The 15945-nt window shown below is 37.7% G+C and overlaps 2 protein-coding genes across 6 annotated transcripts in view; both read left to right on the top strand.

The window, feature by feature from the left end:
- The first annotated feature begins 794 nt into the window (after positions 1 to 794).
- LOC114161614 (von Willebrand factor A domain-containing protein 5A-like) lies at positions 795 to 10753 on the top strand. The gene is made up of 21 exons (XM_028044992.1): positions 795 to 1076; positions 1333 to 1385; positions 1618 to 1820; positions 1906 to 2128; positions 2958 to 3124; positions 3214 to 3328; positions 4262 to 4434; positions 4518 to 4606; positions 5057 to 5201; positions 5998 to 6077; positions 6194 to 6308; positions 6925 to 7083; positions 7180 to 7316; positions 7473 to 7687; positions 7863 to 7925; positions 8073 to 8126; positions 8390 to 8419; positions 8977 to 9021; positions 9242 to 9390; positions 9571 to 9694; positions 9801 to 10753. The coding sequence occupies exons 2-21, from the start codon at positions 1343 to 1345 to the stop codon at positions 9878 to 9880; spliced, it is 2409 nt and encodes an 802-aa protein (XP_027900793.1). The 5' UTR covers positions 795 to 1076; positions 1333 to 1342; the 3' UTR covers positions 9881 to 10753.
- A 409-nt stretch (positions 10754 to 11162) lies between these two features.
- rap1gap2a (RAP1 GTPase activating protein 2a) overlaps positions 11163 to 15945 on the top strand; it is a 95707-nt gene continuing 90924 nt past the window's right edge. For 2 of the 5 annotated variants that reach the window (XM_028045006.1, XM_028045003.1), the window contains exon 1: positions 14309 to 15003. In XM_028045006.1, coding sequence (XP_027900807.1) covers positions 14837 to 15003 — 167 coding nt within the window. In that variant the 5' untranslated portion in view covers positions 14309 to 14836. Of the gene's footprint in view, positions 13032 to 14306; positions 15004 to 15945 lie in introns of those variants that run through there. The other 3 variants (XM_028045007.1, XM_028045004.1, XM_028045005.1) reach the window with 3 other exon arrangements.

Genomic DNA, 15945 nt, shown 5'->3' with positions numbered 1-15945 from the left:
CCAAACTACAGTGCAAAACCCCCTCACCACAGCTCAGGACACCGTCCCGTACGCGGACCTCTACGTGCCGCTCCTAAACTTTTCAGACCGTCTAAACCAGGGGTCTCAAACTCCAGTCCTCGAGGGCCGCAGTTCTACAACTTTTAGATGTGCCTCTGCTGCACCTCACCTGAACAGAATAATTAGGTCATTAAAGCTCTGGAAAACTGATCTACACAAGGAGGAGGTAATTAAGCCATTTCATTCCAGTGTTTTGTACCTGTGGCACATCTAAAAACTGCAGGACTGCGGCCCTTGAGGACTGGAGTTTGAGACCCCTGGTCTATACCCTAACTCTAACCCGTCAAAAAAACAAAACAAAACAAAAAAACATTAGAATCTCTGTGGTCATATTTCGTATTTCAATGTTATTGAACGTTATAAATTACAAAGAAGAGAATGAAATGTGATGAAATAATAACGCGAAGAATGCATTTTAGAATTTTAACTCCCAAGTAAGACCCAGTCCAAATAGATATAACACAACTGTAACAAGACATGTTTAAAAGAACAATGCTAAAAAAATGACTAAAATAACGAACACTGATCATAAATTCTATCCATAATCCCTCACTTATAGGTAAAGCCACATGACAGTCAAACTCAACAAAATCCTTCAATTCTTGAGAATATTTTTAAGCAATTCAATAAAGGGAACCCTCAAAGTAGACTATTAACCGAAGAATTAAATGCTTAAATGATAAATTAAAAAAATCTAAATATATTAGAATAGTTTCATTGTAATACATTCATGTAAAAGTCGAGATTATTGGTAAAAATTAGAAATAATCCATTTATTGTCCCCCTGGCAAACTTGTCCCCCTGGTGGTTGTGGATGGTAAACTGAACCAGGGAAATAGCACCGCCCCCTTCTCCAATCCCATGTATTAAAACGAGCGCTCCCAAGAGGAGTGACTGTGACGCCGTGCGAGACTTGAGTAAATAACAGACACTGAAACCTGAAGGATTCACAAAAAAACTTCCTTCGGAAGAGCTGGCTGCTCCTGTCTCCTGAATACAGGCACGTTGTTGTAAAGGTATGTGTGTTTTGGGTTAACTATAGCAGCCCAGGATGTGTAGCGTTATCTTTTAAAATGTAGTAAACAATACAGAGTTTCAGCGCCCAAAGCTGACCACTATGAGCCCTTCATAAAGGTTTAAGAAATTCATATTTGTAACACTGTAAACCTTCATTTATGTTAACCCATCAATAAGTTACAATGTTTAAATCTCGAATTAGGTTTGTGTTTATTTATAATTTTCCAATAAATTGTTTCCTTCTCACAAACTCAGTTCAGGAAGAATGTCCAATCTATGTTGTCTGCTGACCGCTGAAAAAGATTCAGGTAATGTGCAAAAACTTTATTTGTAGTTTATTTATTATTTTTTAGACATTTTTCTGTTTAGGTAGAACTGAATGGCTGTAGTCTTAGAAACTAAATTTAGAAGCAACAAAATTCTTATCTTATTATGCCATGATGCAAATCATAATATTAAGCCTGATTTCAAAGATAGTTTGAAATAATGTTTCAGTGTGTTTTGTCATTTGACAGCAACAATCAGATCTTTCTTTCTCAGTTCCTCTGAAGAGCATTGATGTTCTGCTGGAGGTGAAGGACCACGTGGCCACTCTGGTCTCCACTCTGAACTTCGAGAATAAAGAGGACAAACCTCTGGAGACAGTTTTTGTCTTCCCTCTGCCTGGAGATGCTGCTGTGTGTCATTTCAGTGCTCAGATTGGAGAAACACACATTGTAGCTGAGGTGATGGACAGACAGCAGGTGAGCTGGACTCAAATGTCCTCTCTATAAAGGAGCTAAGTCACAGTGAAGTGGACATTGCCGACATGTTTCTTGTGGACTCCAGGCTCGGCAGGTGTATGACGACGCTGTGAGCTCTGGTCAGAAGGTATTCGAATTGGAGGAGAGTGATGAGAGTCCAGATATCTTCTCTCTGACTGTGGGCAATCTGCCTCCAGGAGAGAGCGCCTCCATCAGGCTGGAGTACGTCACTGAGCTGGCTGTGCAGGCTGATGATGGGCTGAGGTTCTGTCTGCCTGTTGTTCTCAACCCTCGATACCAACCTCAGGGTAGGGAAACAGTCAGAAATCAACTTTATAATACTTAGCAAAATACTTAAAAATGCCAAACTTCAAACAGTTGCGGCTGTCCTCCACTGTGAAAGAAAATGTTGGATAATGAGGTCACATTTGAGCTTTATTTTAGGAATAAATGGCTCATTTTTCATCTTGGTGTAAATTTTAACACATTTCTGGACTGCTGAATGAACAAACACAAAAAAATCCTGAAGTTTTTCTGGGAATTTCTACCTTTAGCTAAGTTTAGGGCCATACAGTGGTTGAAATTTCCACTGTGTGTAGTGTTCAGCTTTATTACGCAACACAAGGTAGTCATTTCCTGTTATTGCAGAATAGCTCCAAGCAAATGTTGCAAGTATGAAATATTTGCAGAATACAATGTCAACAAACTGAGCCAAGTTACTTAATTCTTTCTTCTGTTCAAGAAAGACAAACAGTTGAAAATCAAAAGTTTACATACACTGAAGAAAAAGCCTCATGCACCTTTTGTTCACTGGCTGAAGTTGCATCCAACCAAACTTCTTTTTGCTTTAGGTTAGCTAGAATTACCAAAATTATTTCTATTTGCCAAATGCCACAATAATGAGATAAAGGATATGTAGGTGATTTTTTTTTTAATGTCTTCAGAATCAGAAGTTAATATACAGAATGACAGCTATTTTTAAACAGTCAGAAGAAGCCCAAGTGATGAAGTAATTGCTTTGGAAACCCTGGGTTAATTGGAGGCACACCCGTGGACGTATTTTTGTCAGTGTCTGTGAATTTATGGTGCTAACGCTATTAAAACACACTGTATGTCTGTTCTGTCTCATGTTTCCAGGTAGTGAAGGTCCCAGTGTCCAGGTGACCTCTGTTCCAGCCTCTCTGGTGCCCTACAGTCTGTCCTTTTTTGCCAGAGTGTCCTCTCCTCGTCCAATCTCTAAAATAGAGTCCAGTTGTCCTCTGGAGCCCCTTCAGTATCTCAACGCTGATCAAACTCAGGCCACGGTGGGTAGAGAGCTGATTTTACTGCTGGGTGTGATTGGTACATACAAGATAAATCACTTTAATTCTATTTTTGTGTTTTTGAACTATAGGTGAAGTTGGCTACAGGACACAAGTTTGACAGAGACATTGAGCTACTGATTTATTACAAAGATACCCACCGGCCCTCTGCTGTGGTGGAGGCAGGACAGGCCTCTGCCAAACCTGGTGGGTAGAGATGGTTTATTATTTGTTTATCCTTTTTACAAGATTAGGCGATGTTTCATCTCTTTAAAAACAGCTTAGAAGTATTGTAAAAGGTTTGTAGCCACCCATCTTTGTAATTAATGCTCTAAAGCACAAGTATGAGGAACCTTTTTTATGCAGTATGTATTAGTGAGAATTTTCACAGTTGGCATTACTGTTTGAAAGTCCACTACGATGTCAATTATCTGTCTCTCCTGGTCAAGTGAAAGAGCAAGCATGAACAATGCCACTATCATGACCCATGTCTTTCTTGCTAATTGTGTTACTGTTACAGTTTAATTGTCAGATAAATAAAATCTTAATATGAAGCCTTCATTTTGGAATCTCAAATTGAGTTTTAAAGAGGGTGTGTCTGCATGAATAATAATTCCTTGAAAGTAACACACTTTCATGTACAGATCATGGATAAACGTCACAATATAATGTGCTGCACCAGGTTTTAATGATAAGCTAATTCACATCTGCAGAGTCTATCAAAAAACTGGTAAAAGAAAACAAATTCAGAGTCAAAAAGCGACAAGCTGAATTCCCACTTCTAGTTTTAGTGATTGCACAGATTTATTAAAATCAGACATTACAAAAATAAACGAAGAAAACAAAAACAATAATAAAGAAAAAAGTAGAACTTAAGCCTCACCTATCTTGCAAATGTGAATTTGCATGTTGGAGTGCGAAAACCGTTCAAGCCAGCTAATGTCAGAGGCTTAACAATTATTCACAAAGCCTAAAAATCAATAGACTTGCATCCGTTATTGGTATTGCGACTGGGAAAGCTAATTATGATGGTGTTTTTCAAACTAAATGCTTACTTTGTCCATGTTGTTGACTAGCTGTATACAATCACAGGAGGAATAGCAAACTTGTGATGGTACGTGGCCTTCACATTTGTTTCAGGCACTCTGATGGGTGATCCAGTGGTAATGGTGAGCTTGTATCCTGAATTTCCTGAATCTGTGATGTCTAATTTTAACTCCTGTGGAGAGTTTGTGTTCTTACTGGATCGATCGGGGAGCATGGATTTCCCGACATATTGTGGAAGTCGTCAGAGTCGCATAGCCAGTGCCAAGGTCATCTTTTAGAAGAAACATTTTATGATTTATGGCCCTCTAGTCATATCTTGACATTAATGTTCTTTTCTTTTTCCTTGAAGGACACTCTGATGCTCCTGTTGAAGAGTTTACCCATGGGCTGCTATTTCAATATTTATGGTTTTGGAGATCATTACGAACACGTTTTCCCGTAAGTTCGGACAGTGCATACATTGCTACTTCTATTGATTCCCCTGCTAAACATTCACCAAAAGCCTTAAGATTAAGAAAAAAATTAAAATGTATATGGTGGCAAAATCTCCACTTTAATTCAACTACATGTATTTAGTTAGGAGAAACTCTTATGTTAAGAAATGATTGACATATTTATTGACATTTCTGCAGTTAATACTTTCCACAACCTGCATTTACTGTACCAGTAGGACTTTGTATTCTTTGGTTATATATGTTCAATTTTTATTTTTTAATGTGCGTGACATTGCACACATAACTGCAATTAGATTATTTTATTTTAAGGCTTTTTACACATCTTTACCAGGGGGACCAATACATGCAGAACGAGTTTAATATGGACATTCATAGATAATCTGATTCAACAGATCTACAGACTTGCAGTAAGTGTGCATTGTTTCTCCAACAGTAAAAGCGCAAAGTACAATCAGAAGAACCTTAAACGAGCTCTGAAAAGGGTTGAGGAGATGGACGCTAATCTGGGAGGATCGGAGATCCTGGAGCCTCTGCGACAAATTTACAGACAGCCTTGTATTCCTAAACATCCCAGACAAGTAATGCACAAACACACATGTGGCAGCAAGCTGACACTAGCAGGAAAACTTAAGCATAGCACAGTTCTCACTTACTGCAGGGGTTAGGAATTTTTATATTTCAATTCTTTAAAGTATTCAAGTTTATTTAATTAAAAAAATTATGTAATTCAAGTAAATAATTGACAGGGGGGAAAAAAGGTGAGATTTAAAATAGTGAAGTCATAATATAATGCAATGGTATTATTCATATCTTTCTATTTAACTCCTTAAACATTGCTGAGATTAAGCCATTAATTGGATTGTGTTGTTTATATTTCAACTTATGACTAAGCTTTTAATGTGTTCAGATTAGTTTAAAGTCCTAGCTTATTAAAACATTCAAATTTCAGTGTGGTCAGCATCTGTTGGGATTTCATTTATTACACACACACTTTAATCTAAAGCGCAGATTTGTAGTTTAAATATGAGATTTCAAAATCCATAGTAGGCAGGTTAAAAGCTCAAAAGATATTAGAGGGCAACTTTGTGCAGTTGGTTTAGACTTTCTCACAGCCTGGATGAACTGCAGGCATGTTGCAGAAATTTCAGTTGCCTTTTAAGTATTGTCTTTGCTTCCTCGCTCTTCTTATTAAATTGCCTCTCTGATGCTAAAACATCACTTTAAACCAGTAAGAACGGCAGTGTTATCATCAGCTGATCAAGATGAAAATTTGCCAGATCCAGTTTTTTTTGTATCATGTCTAAAGTTTTTCATCTGAAAACAGTTTTTTCTCCCTTCAGGTTATAATTTTAAATAATTTCTTCTTATTTTTAGCTCTTCATCTTCACTGATGGTGAGGTGAATTACACAAAAGCTGTTCTGGATGAGGTGAAGGAATACTCTGAATTTCACAGGTAAACACCACTACAAAACAATAGTGTCCAGCTCTGGACACCAGTCCAATTTTGATGTGTTGTAAAATGTGGCAAATTTTACAAATGTGTAGAAAGCATATGCTTCTGTACTCTAGGTGTTTCTCTTTTGGGATTGGAGAAGGTGCCAGTTCTGAACTTATCAATGGGATGGCCAGAGAGGGAGGCGGACACGCTCAGTTTATTATAGGGAAAGAAAGGATGCAACCAAAAGTGAGATATAACTTGAAAAGATTCTCATGTTTATTTTTTGCATTAAGAATAATTTAATTTCATTTAGTTAGCTGTGTGTTTTTCTTTATTTAGGCAACTTCAGTGCATTAACAAATACAGAACACTAAAAATGCAAATGGTAGACAGAATTAAAAAAAAAACTTTGATAAACTCCGAACACTACAGAACAAATTAGTGGCATCAGTTTAAATAATAAATTGGAGGCAATCATTAATGATTACATTACTGATATTTTTTTGGAAATTACTTCAGCTTTAATTTGAAAGTCTGTGTTTAGTTTCACAAGTCAGGAGTTTCACATGGTGACTCTGCACACAGACAGAAATGTTTTTCCCCGAAAAGTCACACAGTTCAACCCAGATATTTACACACACTGAAAAAAAGACAAACAATATTCAAAAAATAAACTTAAGGTCTGAAAATCTATTGAAATGTTTAAAGTCTGTTATTTTATTTTAAAAAGAGATCTAAAGTGATGCCATAAGAGCCTTGCTGGTAACCTGAATTTATTTTTCAAAATGATAATCTCTCACCACTCATGTTCACAGTTTAGATATGATTAAGTTATTGAGAGAAATTTAAAATTTCTCCTCAGGTGATGCAGTCCCTGAGATTCGCCTTGCAGCCGCTCGTCACTGACATTTCATTGTCGTGGGATTTACCCGAGGGTGTGTCTGCCACCGCTCTGTCTCCACCACTTACAGCACTTTTCCAGGGTCAGAGGTCACTGATTTTTGCTCAACTCAACGGAGAGGCAAGGAGCAACACAGTTCTGGGATTGACTATGAATGTACTTTTCTTTTGGTGTGCAATCAAAGTAACACCTGGATTTTCTGTTGTGTTTTCTCAGTGTTCTGAAGCAGCTGATGGGTGTTTGACAGTGAGGTTTACCACAGCGGGTCATCCATGTCAGAACCAGCTGCACTTCTCTCTACAGCCTGCATGTGATCTAGACTTTGACCTGAAAGAAGATATGCCATTCACTTGGTAGTGTATTAACAACTCTGGTGACAAAATGTTATGTTTAAAAAATAATGGTTGCTTTTAATTTAAATTTAGACAGAAAAATACACATGGGGCTATTTTTTTCCCCTATGTATAAGGGGAAATATTTTATGTATTATTTGTTTTGTTTCTGCGCAGCTCCACAATCCACAGGCTGGCTGCTCGGACTCTCATCCGCTCCCTGGAGCAGGAGCAAAGGGAGCACGGGAAGCTGGCTGAAGAAATAGAGAAGGTGGTGGACCTCAGTGTCCAGTCTGGAGTCAGCAGCATCTTCACCGCCTTCATTGCCGTCGACAAAAGCAATGGGGAACCTGTTCGAGGTCCGCTGATCTACAGGGAGAATCCTACATACAGTGAGTGGCTACATGTGGCTCAATCTGAAAAGAGGCATTTTTAAAATTGTTACATGTTGTGTGTTGAGTACATAATTCTGATCAGAGGTCCTTTTGTTGGTACTTCCTGTTTCATGGCAGGAATGTAATGTTTTTTATCTAATGGTGTGTAACTCTTTACTGTTTTCTGGTACAGTGCCGTTGCTTCGTGGCGGTTTGATTGGTCTGATGTTTGATGATTTATGGGCCGATAAAAACAGTAAGTTTGAACCTTTTTTGACATTTTAACCTTTTTTAAGAGATCAAACTAAGTATTGTGTATCAGACAGCTTGGGAATGTTAAAGAAATGGGTTTTTTTTATGTGCTAAAACACAATGACTTTTAAATAATTTCTTCTTTCTTTAGTTTTCAGACGCATTTGCTCGTCTATCAGAAAAAGAACATCAGCTAGTAAGTTTGGTAAGCAACAAGCCCTGACATTTCTTCCTTTATATGCATGTATTATATCTGTATGTATTATCACATTTTGACCTGCAGAGGGCACTGCTGGATAAGTATCTGGCCCGTAGGACATTGGCTGTATTAGTTATTATACTGTTTCACCTTGCTAATTTAATTCACCAAATGTGCCATTATCTTTATATTTACATACAGTACATATTTATTTTTATTTAAAAATTATGAGTAAAGTATTTTAAAAAAAATCTATTTCTTATCTTCAGGAAAAGCTTGGAAAAACAATCTACTTTCAGGTAAGCAACATCAAGAAACATACGGATATCAGATGTTTATTTAACATGGTTAAAAATTGATATATATTCAACATGTGATTTTATTTCTTAGTTTGTGCTTGCTTGTATTTATCTCTCTAAATGGATGAAGTAATCACCTGAAAGGCTCGTATAAATGTTCAAAGACATTGCCACATTCCCCCTATTTAGTGCACTTTTTTTTGTTTTTTTTTGTTTTTTACAAATGAGTAAAAAGCCATGAAATAACTGTGTCTCTTTTTCTGCATAAGCTCTAACTGAAAAATCAAGAAAAATCAACCCCTTAATTTAGACAACTATTTATTGAGACCGGAGGTAAAAAGTCTCACAGTAACAAGTAATTTTGTTTTGACAATGACATCAAAGATGGACATGGGCTCAGTATGTTTTTCAACCATGCATTGTAAGCATACATGTGTGTTGTAAAAATGAGCTCAGTTTAAATTTAGTAAAACGATTGTGTATATATATATATATATATATATATATATATATATATATTTTTTTTTTTTTTTTCTTTTTCTTCTTTTTACCAAAAGCTTCCAGCTTCAAGAAGAGCCAAAGTGAATCTATTGAAAATACAGGTAAGAAAACAAGATTCTTTTGTTTGTTTTAAGTGTTTGATGTTATAAATGCAATTTGCATTTACAATTTTAATTCTGTACCATCAAGCAGCAGGATGGATGTGTCTTTTTAACAGCAGTCTGCATAATCGTTTTCAAATTTATGTAAACATGCTTAAGGTGTTCTGTTTTTGATTTCAACTTTTGATATTCTCTTCAAAAACATCTTTTTGTGATAAAGGAGACTGTGGGCCCACAAAGCCAGCAAGAGAACCACTGCTGGAGCTCGTTTCGCTGCAGGATGCCTCTGGCTGCTGGCTGCTTGATCCATGTTTGGCTGCTGCTCTTGGAAAAAGCACAGAGGAGTTGGTAAAAACAAGGCCTTCATCGGTGGGTTGGCGTCACGTAAAAGATGAGCTATATTTGAGCAGGAAAATGAAGCATGACATTTTACAGCAAAAACATGAGGAAAAGAACATAAAATGAACTTAAAATCAAAGAAAAAACAGATTCCATGATAGGTTTTCTTTTATTTTTCCAACATTCCTTTCTTTTATTTTGGTGAACTAGGCCAAAAGGAAAGTGTGGGGCACCATTTTGGCTCTAATTTGGCTTCATGGATATCAAAAGGATGTGAAGGTTGAATGGGAACTTCTTGCTATGAAGGCTGCATCGTGGCTCAGAGCTGAGAAAGGTAATCACTGTCCTTAAACATAAACACCAGATTTAATTTCTTTCTTGGCACACCTGCACTGATGTTTGACCTTATTGAGACACTAACTTATGTTTTCTTTCCTCAGCTGTTTGCGTGACAGTGTGTGTGGAAGCTGGGAATGTCCTGTTGGGTTGTAATGTGACGACTGATGCTCTGGGACTCTGAGGTTTCTGTATTATTTGTTCCAATGAAGGGAACCCTGTGATTCTGTTACAAAAAAACAACAGAAACAAACTCACCCAATCACCAGATACCCGAATACCTCCACACTTCTATTCAACTGACTATTCAACCAATTTCTTTGCTTCCCCCCCCCCCCTCAACTTTTCCTGCACCACCAGACGAATTTCGAGTCATATTTCTGAGGTCGCAGTTAGGTCATCCAACTCCAGCCATTCAGATCTCAACTTCCCTCTGTCATCTCTGTCGTCCCCGGAGAGCTCCGTCCCTCGGCCCCTCCTCTTCATCACTTACATCCTCCCCACAGACCATAGTTCATAAATTTAACATGTTTTCATGATTTTGTGACTGGGACCCAGTTCTACCTCTCCAGTAAATCCATTCTTCCAGCCTCATCTTTTTCCAACTGCCTATCTAAAGTAAAATCTTGGTTCACTTCAAACTTAATGACGATAAAACTGAAATTCTCCCCGTTGGTATGAAATCTAAATGATCAAAAGCTAACAAAATCTCTCTCACCATCAACAACTCCTACAGGTTCCTCTCCCCTCAGGTTAAGAGTTTGGGTGTCATCCTAGACAGCACATTATCTTTCCAATCTCATGTTAATAATCTTGCATATTTCCATCTCTGGAACATAAATCGCCTTCGCACTTCCCTTTACCCTGATGCTGCATCTGTATCAGATGCAAAGGAAAAAACACCTGATATAGTCATTGCAATATCGGTTATTATCAAAAGGTTTTCTAGTATTTTGCAGCCCTAGATCAACTATGTTCATTTTTACTTGTTTCTTCTATTTTGTATTGTCTTTGCTTTTATTGTGAAGTAAAAATATATTATTATTATTTTGGTTTACCTGTGTGTGCACCTTTAATTATTCTGTGGCCTATTATTGATTTCATTGGTTTGCATTTCCAATGTAGTTAGAAAAAAATATATAGAGAACCTAAACTGCATAATTTATTAGCAATGAAAAATTCTGTCTCTAAACATTTTTCTTCAAAGCAGGTCTACCTGTCATGTGTGGCGACACAACCAGTCACTGAGTGACGAGAGTAATGAAGGTTTGGCTATAGCATACACATCACCTGATTTCAAAATGATAGAAGTTCCTTTTTTATTATTTTTCTACCTTCTCCCTTGAACTTGGCTTCTCGGGATCAATAATCAATTATAAATTTAAAGCAAGATGACGAATGATTGAGACAAAAGATGGACACAACCAAATGATGATTATATCTTGATCTTGATTACAAAGATATCATCATTATAATAATAATTGTTAATAATATTAAATAAACCTTGCAGCTGAGCAATAGTTGGACTCTGTAGAGAAAAGAAGACACAAAGGAGTCTGCTGGAGCATACTTCCTCCTACACAAGGTCATTGCTGCAGAATCTGGCGCACTAAAGCTGCAGCTCCGATAAACACATTTCTTGAACAACACAAAATAAAACAAGAAAGCTTTATATTTCACAAGTTGAAATACAGCACACTTAAATTATGTAAATTTGGTGTCGTGCTGCTTTGGTAGAGTTGTATTAGGAAGACAAAATTTGCTGTTGGGGAGTACGTTTAGTGTCACTAGTTGTCTTCACAGCAGTCCACCATGATAATAAATGGTGTCATAGAAGGTCCAGATTGTAAAATGTAAAGGATGGAAGAGGAAAAAGCAGAGGAAAAGTACATACTAATACAAAGCTTTAATACAAAATGTTAACATGCATCAGCAATTGCTACATTTTATTCTGAATCAGAATCAAAGATAATTTCTTGCATTTTGAATGGTTGGTATTTACAGAAGTATGGGCTCACCCAGGGTGCCATTAATTCAAGAAACAGCAGTTTTATATGATTTAAAAAACTGCTTCTCAGGTTTACACTGAATGGTCTGAAAAATCAAAATATCCAGCAAGCAGCAGTTGTGTGATTGAAAATGTCGTATTGATGTTAGAAAAGAATGTGAAGACTAGTTCAAGATGCTAGAAAGACAACAGAAACTAAAATGACAAATGTTGCTTCCTCTAATGACCATTGATCCCAGTATTTCAAATGCAACTAGTCAGGTGGGAAATGGGTAGTGCTGCTGTCAGACACTTTTGGAGACCCTAGTATCAACTGATGTTTAAATTCTTCAGACTACCTGTGTATTTTTGCTCACTGTCTCCATCCCTTTATGAACACAGTGGCCATCTTCTGATGACTATGTCTAGCAGGATAATGCACCGTGCCAGAAAGCTCAAATCTTCTCAAACTGGTTCCACAAGCATTTCATTCCAATGACTTCCACAGTAACCACATCTCAATCCAACTGGAAATTGTTGGGACGTTTTGGAACTGGAGATTCTTATCAAGGAAGAGAAGCTGGTAAATGTGAAGTAACTGACACCCTGCTGCAGCTATGCAATGAAGATTCAGGAAGTTGTCATGGCAAACAGAAATCAAAGACGCTACTTGCAGGTTTTGATGTTTTGATTATGTCAAGAAAAACTAACTATGAAAGAAGGGCCTATAAATAATTGGGCATATAGGCTATGGCAGGTGCCATCTGCTTGCCCTGACTAAGCTTCTGACACATCACTTGTTAGTAAGACAGATTTGGGCCTATGGGGGCGACTTGTTACTATGGCAGACACCATGAAGCAGCGATACCAGCTGTCACAATCCAACACCTGCCAACCTGTGGTTTGGATCATAAAAATAGTTCTTCAATTTGTACTTGTATGGTTTGGGTATTTTCCTTTCTTTAATGTAAGACCTTTTATCTCTATTCAGAGGAGTTTGAGTTCATATCCTCTGCAAACATTAGATCTGGAACATTATTGACTAAAACAAAACAAATGATTTCCCTGCTCAACAACATGGTGTTCTGTGTGTTAACCGCTCTCTGTGTGCATAAATGGTACCATACTGGCTCCAAATGGTCACTGCAGCTAATTTTATCTGAACCTTTGGCAGAACCCAAGCCAACACTTTTTAAACTGGTTTCCAAGACAACGCCAACCAGTTGGACCAATTAGAACAAAGGAGACCTAAGAATTAAGCTGTGTGGAAATCAGAAGAAAAGCATTCTCAAAATTAATTCAACAAATTAAAAAAAGTGTGCTTTGGACAAAGAATGACCAACACTGTGTGAGTATTCACCTGGTCTTGCTTTTCGCTATTAATTAAGCAACAAAGATTTCATTAAACCCGCTATCCGCTCTTGCTTTTTCTCTCAGTCAGACTTCCCTGTCCATGTGTGTTGCTAGAGCTGCAGGCAAAAACAAACAAAAAAAAGACAGAATCAATAAGAAACAGTTTAAAGGGGCTGATGTTTTTTCTGTTTAGAACCATTAATGGAAAGCTGTAGCCTCTGAGCTGCACATCAGTCACATGCCACACACATGAACAGCTGAATTGACAGCTTTTGTATTGCAAAAGGGAATCCACTTTATTGAATAAAACACAACCATTATCCCATGGTGTTAGCTGCTTGAGTGTGTGTGCCACTGACCCTGTGTGTTAAATATCAGAATCACTGACCTTTAGAGTAAACCCTTTCAGCACAATCTCTGAGGTTAAAGCAGTGAATTCACCAATCCTGAAGAAAGTCACATCATGTTCACTGTGTATGCATGTAATTTAGCATTTTCGGAATATTTGATGTTTATTTACCATTCAAACATGCTAAGCAGATAAAAAAAAATGTTTTTTTTTCTTTGTAACTCCCATTGCATAAAACACATGCTATAAAATACTTACCATGCCTTAAATTGTATCTACACGCCTTCAACATCTTTAAATGTATCCCATTATATCTACAGACATTGTTACATTGTACTGGCATTTGGTGTTATGGACCATCACACAGTAGTGCAGATTTATGAAAAATAGAAAACCAATGAGTACAATGACATGTTTCATATCAAACTGTACTGATGTGCTAGAATGGCAGTCAAAGTCTGGACTTAAATGCAGTGACTTGACAATTGGCATTCACAGACACCCCCCATCCACTCAGACTGAGTTTGAGCTGTTTTACAAAGAAAAATTGACTAAAACTTCTGTCTTTAGATGTGAAGAGCTCAAAGAAACATACTCTGAAAGACTAGCAGGGGAAATCATAGTAGAAGGATGTTTTACAAAGTACTAAGTATTTAAAAACAGCACTTTTTTTAGTGTTTTCCATCCACTCATCTGTCTGTAAGTATAAGAGTAAAGAGAAAGTGGGGATATGTTATTAGATTTGATCTTTTTTAAATTTCACACCAACAATCTGAAAACTAAGAGCATTAAAGTGTAATAGCTTTGTGGAAATTAATGTTTTAAGCTCAATTTTTCTTTTAGGGCTGAAGGTGAACCTACCACTAAACTTAAGCTTAGACTTGTGTAATAAATAATGACACAAGTTGAATCTGTTTTATGTTTTGATAAATTAAGATTAAATTAGAATAATTTAAGAACCTAGTTAAGACCACAATAACACATTGAAACCCTGGAATTGATGGAGCCTGTTCTTTGTTTTTGCCATGTCTGTACATGTACATGTAAAGAGGCTAATGTGGTGTTTTTGTCTCTGTCGGATAACGATGTATCTTGCGACAGGTTGTGATATTTAAACTTTTCAGTGCCCTTATCTCTTCCTCTCTCTTTGTCCTTGTTTATTTCCTTGTCCACCAACTCTGTTTTGCTCATTTAGTTTGTCCTTTTCTGCCTTTGCCTAAAAACATAACCTGCCCTTTTCTTTTCTCCCAACCTCAGTTTTTTTCTCTCTGTTTTTCTTCATTTGGCCTTAAAAGGCTTTAGAGTTAGGCGTAGCCCTCTCCATGGTAACACTGTCTCCAATTCTTTCACACACACGTACACACCCGCGCACACCCATACGCATTTTCTCACTGTTTCTCATCTCATGATGCTGCCCTACCCTGGGCTTCATTGCTGTACCCACCCCCTATATGTGCTCCGTTTCCCCTCACTCTCTCTCCCTCTCTCTTCTTGTTTCCCACAGATACACACACTCACCATCTCTTTCTCCTTTTTTCTGCTCTTCTGCTGATGCTGCACCATCCACTGACTGCAAGATGTTCAGTCCAGCTTCTAAAGGATCCGCAGGGGACTCAAGGTAAAGCTTTCACACTTGTTTCCTCTGGAACAGAAATGATGCAAAGATGTTAATGTTGATTTTTTTGTTTTTTTGGTGCTGTTTTTGGCTAGTGACCACAGCTCAGAGGAAGCCAAGTAACTGATTGAAAGTGTGTGTGTGTGTGTGTGTGTGCTGACTAGAGTGAGAACTCTCCAGATGGAGAGGTAGGCTTTTGTTGAAGTAGTTGCAGGTTTTCTCTCCCACGTGCGCTCTGAATCTTTGCACGGTCAAGATTGAATGAAAAATTAACTTAATTCCATCTTAATTCAAGTGAAAAAAAATCCTCCAAAACATCTACCTGTGGATTACCTGTGTGTGTTTGGCGTGTGTGGGGGTGTGTAGGGGTGTGTGTGTAAATGGTTAGAAGTAAAAGCCACTGGAGTACAAATTATCCTGCCTGTTGTGCTGCAACAGTGCTGCAATGTCTTATTACGATTCTCTGGTGGTTTATGACATGGTGTGGGGATGGAGAGGTGGGGGCATGTAGTTATGGCTTTTTGCTCATGTGTGTGCACGCGCCGGGGGGAGTGTGTGTGTGTGGGTGGGTGGGCGGATGAGATCAGTGATTCTTAATATTTTAACAAATCATCCCCAAAACATAACATCAGTGTCTTGACAAAATCACATTCAAACACTAGAGAAAAACGTGACATGTTTGCATGCTGGTGTGTTTTTGCATGAGCGTGAATTTTCCAGTTGGGTTGCCTCTTTCATGTTAATTTGCACATACAGCACACTGCGGATGTGCACAAATGTGTGAGTTTCCCCCTAAGGAAATGCAATCTTCACTTAGATACTGTGCCTGGGGACAAACACTGAAAGATACTGCGGGTAGTATTCCATTGATGCAATGTAAGGCTCATAACAGCAGACATTAAACATCCTTCAAGACATCTGGTGTGAGCTGAAGTCCTGGGAGTT

This window comes from Xiphophorus couchianus, chromosome 18 (assembly GCF_001444195.1).
Source record: "Xiphophorus couchianus chromosome 18, X_couchianus-1.0, whole genome shotgun sequence".
Lineage (NCBI taxonomy): Eukaryota > Metazoa > Chordata > Actinopteri > Cyprinodontiformes > Poeciliidae > Xiphophorus > Xiphophorus couchianus.
This window is presented reverse-complemented; position numbering and strand designations above follow the sequence as displayed.